Genomic DNA, 5,830 nt, shown 5'->3' with positions numbered 1-5,830 from the left:
AGCATCCTAAGTTTTGCATAGGAATAGACAAACGATCCGATTTGAATGGGTAGCGTCCATAGCACGGTACGTTTTGCTGACTCTATTTCGTGTAAAGTCGATGTCAGCGGGGTCATTTTTCTGAAATAAGGGCTATTGATGCTTTTTGAGACAACGTTTTTATCATCGGCATATGTAACTTTCGTATGCTTTATCTAGCGCCTCGAGTGTCTTACCATATGCTGAGTACCCATTAATTTCATAGTTTCGGCTAAGATGCTATTTTTAGGATTACGATCACCTTCGCGTCTAGCGTCTGAAACCTTTTGCACAAAATTTGAAAAACAAGCATTTGGTGTATATTCAATTACTTCTTGAATATCTTCTACAATAAGACCGTGATTGAGATACCATTTGAGTAATGGCGTTGTCAGTAATATTCCATCAGCATGGTAACTGCTAATCAGAGTGCGGCGAGGTTGCTTTAACAGATTGTTATTCACGGCGTATTGAAGCATGGTTTCACCTATATCTTCTCTCGAGACCAGGGTGTTTTTAAAGATTGGTGGCATTTCCGCGTAATAAGCGTAAAGGTCTGAAGGTACACTACTAGTACACTGAACGAAACCGAAAAGTTGGTTTTTGACAACTGCCGAAATTATCGATTCCTTGGTGATACGGGTACCTATTTTAAAACAGTTATTATGAAGCTGGCGTAGTTTCTGTAAAAAACAAGATATCCTAGGGTCTCTTTTCATTTTTTTCCATTCACATTCATAAATTTCTATTAGGGTAATTCCCAAAACGTTTCTGATATAAGCATTTTTTTCAGATGTTTTTTGTTTTCTTTGTTCAAATGTTTCACCAAAGAATGTGGTCTTATCTTTGATACAATCATGGCCATGAAAATAACAGCCTTGAAATTCGAGAGCAATTCGTTCAGTTTCAATAAACCCGTCGACCTTAACCTGTTTTTCGTGACCTAGATCTTTTTCTCTTCCATTAAATTTATGACGAATAGGAACACCCTTTATATAACTCATCCATTCAAGCCATTCAAACGCTGCCTGTCCAAACTTGTCTATTTTCTCAGGTTTAAACGCGTTACTTTTCTGTCGTCGGATAAACAGACCGCTAGGCATGTCTTGTTGAAGACAGTATAAATACAAACTATTAGCATCATAGCCTTTCAACGATTGTACAGGTTTATCTCCCCTGATACGTGTCCTGTTCTTTTCTATATAACGTGTAAAAATAATTGACGGTCCACCAACGATGTTAGATTTTAAAAGCTGATGAAGATGTTTATGCTTTTCATTGAATAATGAAAAAAATACATTTCTAGGAATGGTTTTAAATAAGTACCGGAGTGTGACCCCTGGGATCGATATCGCATTTTTGAAAATGTCTAAACCTAAATCTTGATAGAATTGCGTCATGCGATCAATTGCGGTTAACATTGGTCCTACGTCACGAATATTGTAGAATATTAAAAAGTCTTTCATTGATCTCATCCCTTCCTCTTCCCACACTTTCTCACAGTACGCATAGTCTTCTTGAGAAATGGTGCAATTTTTTAATGAACTGAAAAATGCTGATATAGGCGGGAGAGACGTTTCCTGTAATCTATCTAGACGGTCAAAGTATTCGTAAGGAAAAAAAGACTTCTGTTCGGTTACATTATAGGCTTGAAGAAAATTTGAGTAACTAAATCCGGGTGCAAGATAATTACAAACATCTAAAAATTTTAACTTATTATTTGATACACAAAGAAAATTGTTGTTCTTTTTTACTACTTTGAAATTTTCTGTATTCATTAATCTCTTTACGAGGTAAGTTTTTAGAACATTTAAATCATACATTTTAGAATTGAAACCAATTACAATCATTTGATGAAGATAGCGATCTAAAACAGCTTTCAATTTATGATTATCACCAATTTGTTCATACGCGGATTTGAATGTCGTTTCACTGAGAAGAGCAAAGCAAAAACACTGATTTCTTCCAAGTAAGACACCATACGGTTGACTAATTTTTGAGGATCCCCTTCAGATATGTAACATACGGGTTTTTCGTAACTCGGAACATTTGAAGCGATTGCTATAGACATAGGTAAGTGTCTAGCATGATACATCGTTCGACTCGTTTGAGCTTTCGGTTTGGGTAAGTTATTCTTATCAAAATAAGACTCGATATCAAAGGTGCACCTAAACGGATACACGTAATCAGGATCAATACAAATTCCAGCTTCTGATAATTTCTCCAAATCGGTAGGAAGAAGTTGAAAAATCCCACCCGGGTACCTAGATTGAGTTGCATTTCCCTTACATATTTTCTCGTGACGTAACAAAGTCGAATGATTTGTCCAAAGTTTGCTACAATGACAACAACCGAATATCTTAATAGCCTTATCGAGGTCTCTGATATAACAAAAATGATCATTGACAAGTAAAACATACATCGTATTAGAATAAGTATTCGCACTTCTCCTAAAAACGACGTATCGTCCAGGAGTATGATCCAAGTCATATTTATAAACAATGACATTGATTTCAAATAGCGTCTCTATTTTGCCTAGTTCTCCTATGGTAACACCTGGAAATGCTGTTGGAAATGTTGATGTATACAGGCTGAATAAAGAGTGAGTGAATTTGTCTAAGTCATTAATCGAGTTTCCCCGAGCTAAAGCTAGGCATCTGAAGAAGCATAAATTATCGTTGTAAAAATCATTGGGTCTGTTATAATTGCATTGTAGAGTATATATGTATTTATTATTTTTAACACAAACGGGAATTTCAGCGTTACAACAACCAATAGGAAACTCTTTCATCTTATTGAGATAGAACGTGGTCGATAAAATAGACTGAACTCTGAAACGACTATCTGGTCTATGTTGATGGGCAAACTCCAAATGATCGTTATTACTAAAACTTTCAATAAATTCCTCAAAGTCCCTCCAATTACTGATAAGTCTGGGAATTTCTCATGCTCTGTTATTATTAATAGAAGCATGGAAAAAACGATATTCTGAATTTTCTTGGTTTTGTAACAGAAAAGAATGGCTAAAATTTATTTTAAATCTTACGCTTTGTCTGTTAAAAATCTCCTTAAGCTGTTGAATTATATATGGCGAACCCCATTCTATGGTGTACACAGACTGAAAGATCCCTTCTACAAAATGTGTCTTTATGGATTCTCGATGTTCTTCAAGTAACTGTAGCACTGTTTCATTTTCTTCGTTTTGTTCTACATAACTAGTAGACAATAAACTACACGACTGTTGTTTTTGTTTTTGCTTTTGTTCATGTTTTCGTTGTTGGCGTTTCTCTTGTCGTTTTTGTTTTTGTTTTTCTCTACGTTGTTGTTGTTTTATAATTCTTTCTTGTTTTTTTAGCTGTTGTTTTTCTTGTTTAAAATGTATCTTTTGTTCTTTTTCCTGTATTTTTTTCTGTTTTTTAACCTGCTTTTCTTTCAATTTTTCTTCGGGTGAACTACACTTTACATTTTTTGGTGCTTTTGTAAATTATCTTTCCTAGAAAAGTTCTTTTGACATTTTGAACAAGAATGTAAAGTAACTTTGTTATGCTTCTGTTTATGACGAATTAAATTATGTAATAATTTAATACTAATGCCACATATTTCACAGATGTACATGATTAATAATTAAAAAAAAAAAGAAAAAATAAATAAATAAATAAATAAATAAATAAAAAAAGGGGAACAAAAAAAATTATATCTCACTGTTCGTCGCTACGGGATTTGTATCTTTAGTCTTGAAAGGTTGTTCATTCAGCATTTGGGTTGTCTTTGGTTTCAGTGAAATCAAACAAGGCTGGTTTCTATCTTGTTTCTTTGTGTGTGTGTATAGTTGGTGGTTTACTTCAATTCTGAAAAAAAAAAAAATAAATAAATAAATAAATAAATAAAAAAAAGAAAGTTTCATTTGAAATTGGATCTACTGATCTCACAGCAGAGAAATAAAAAAACAAAAAAGTTTATTTTTAAATAATAAATAAATACATAACAAAGATAAACAAACAAAAATACCAAACAAAAAAAAAAAAAAAAACAAAAAAAAAAAAACAAACAACAAAAAAAATCAAGAAAAGTTAAAGACAATTCATTAATTATAGACAACATCATTGGACTTAGATCATCTTGTGTACATTAATAATTATTATAGCGATATAATAGGGAAATACGACTCACTATAGATATGACAGCTCACTCCTTTTGTTTTCTATTCATCTGTGTCTGAAATTTCAATTGTATCACTGTCGGATGAGATTTCAATAACTTCGGGAACTGCTGGTGATGGTCGTTGGGTGTCTATAGAACCTGAAATACAATTTTTCATTTTGACTAAAAGGATATCAAATAATACAGGATACCAAACAAAAAAAAAGACGTAAATATAAATATATAGATAGCAACAAACAACAATTTAAAAAAAAAAAACAACAAAAAAAAAAAAAACAAACAATACTATTATTATTATTATTATTATTATTATTATTATTATTATTATTATTATTATTATTATTATTATTATTATTATTATTATTATTATTATTATTATTATTATCATTATTATTTTATTATTATATATTATTAGTATTATTATTATTATTATTATTATTATTATTATTATTATTATTATTATTATTATTATTATTATTATTATTATTATTATTATTATAATGATAACGAGCAATACTTAAACATGTAAATACCAAAAAAAAAAAAAAAAAAAAAAAAAAAAAAAAAAAAAGAGCGGGGAAACCCCAGAATGATACGGCTACAATCTTTAGATAAATATATTTATCCTTGATAATATATTATATATATATATATATAATATATATATATATATATATATATATATATATATATATATATATATATATATATATATATATATATATATAAATGTAACTCACTGTTGATTGAACTGCTTTCTCCGTCATTAGGAGTTGAATTGATATCGTTGTCTTCGTTGTCTTTGGGCGTTCCTGGTTCCGGGTCAGTACACAACCGTACGATATGAAGAGCTTCCTCACGGCCTAATATGTCTTCCAATAGTAATGTCTGTATTATGGGTTTGAATTTTTCAATCAGAGTTTCTTTGGTATTATCAAACGCTTCGTTAAAAAATCTAATTATCTTGTCCTCCACGGGCAACATCAAACAGTCGTGTGATATTTGCCCGGGTGCAAAAATCCGACATCCTTCGCAATTTGCAATGTCAATGGCATAGATATGCCTCATCAAGTCCTCTTTTACTTTTGTTAGGAAATGATCCATACTAAAGTTCTGCTAAAGAAGAAAATAATAAAAAATCATGTCACAGTATTTAAATCCTAATATATTATTGATGATGAAGACGAATATTATAATTTCTTGCTTTTTTTTTGTTTGTCCTTTTTATTTTTCTTGACGAGGGTCCATTGCTGTCTTCCTCTTCTTCTTCTTGTAGAAATTGGCTCCACGTTGGTGAATTTTTTTTTTCAAAGTTAGAAAAAAAAAAAAAAAGAACTCATAAAAAAGTAAAAAACAATTAATCACGATTGACTACAAATCAAGCTCACCGAAGTGGGATTAAAAAGACGATGATGATGATGATTATAACGTGTTGACACTTATTATAGTTTCTTGTTTTTATTTTTTTATTTTTTTATTTTTCTTGACGAGGGTCCGTCATTGTCTTCCTCTTCTTGTTCTTCTTCTCCTCTCTTTGTTAGGACATAATTTACTTTTTGGATAAGTTTCTCGAGCCCTCTCCATTCGTCAATATTGAGAGCAATTCCCTTTTTTGACGGTAGCAACGCACCGTTATCATCTTTTCCGTAAT

At 31.1% G+C, this 5,830-nt stretch overlaps 1 protein-coding gene across 2 annotated transcripts; it reads right to left on the bottom strand.

The window, feature by feature from the left end:
* Nucleotides 1–3,488: 3,488 nt before the first annotated feature.
* Nucleotides 3,489–5,294, bottom strand: LOC144958839 (uncharacterized). 2 transcript variants are annotated; one of them, XM_078891075.1, is made up of 3 exons: nt 4,920–5,294; nt 4,189–4,317; nt 3,489–3,866 (listed from the first exon to the last, which is right to left on the bottom strand). In XM_078891075.1, exons 1-2 carry the CDS (start codon nt 5,281–5,283, stop codon nt 4,220–4,222), a joined length of 462 nt encoding a protein of 153 aa, XP_078747201.1. In that variant the 5' UTR covers nt 5,284–5,294; the 3' UTR covers nt 3,489–3,866; nt 4,189–4,219. The 2 variants fall into 2 exon arrangements, with proteins under 2 accessions (XP_078747201.1, XP_078747200.1); XM_078891074.1 differs by having other exon boundaries at nt 3,489–4,317.
* Between the last annotated feature and the right edge of the window lie 536 nt (nt 5,295–5,830).

This window comes from Berghia stephanieae, chromosome 13 (genome assembly GCF_034508935.2).
Source record: "Berghia stephanieae isolate SIO BIC M18660-M18661 chromosome 13, UCSD_Bste_1.3, whole genome shotgun sequence".
Taxonomy (NCBI): domain Eukaryota; kingdom Metazoa; phylum Mollusca; class Gastropoda; order Nudibranchia; family Aeolidiidae; genus Berghia; species Berghia stephanieae.
This window is presented reverse-complemented; position numbering and strand designations above follow the sequence as displayed.

Coding starts and splice junctions, on each gene's coding strand:
- LOC144958839 (XM_078891074.1), bottom strand. CDS start 5,283: ATGGATCATTTCCTAACAAAAGTAAAAGAGGACTTGATGAGGCATATC. Junction 4,318..4,919: donor AGAAAGCAGTTCAATCAACA/GTGAGTTACATT, acceptor ATTGTATTTCAG/GTTCTATAGACACCCAACGA.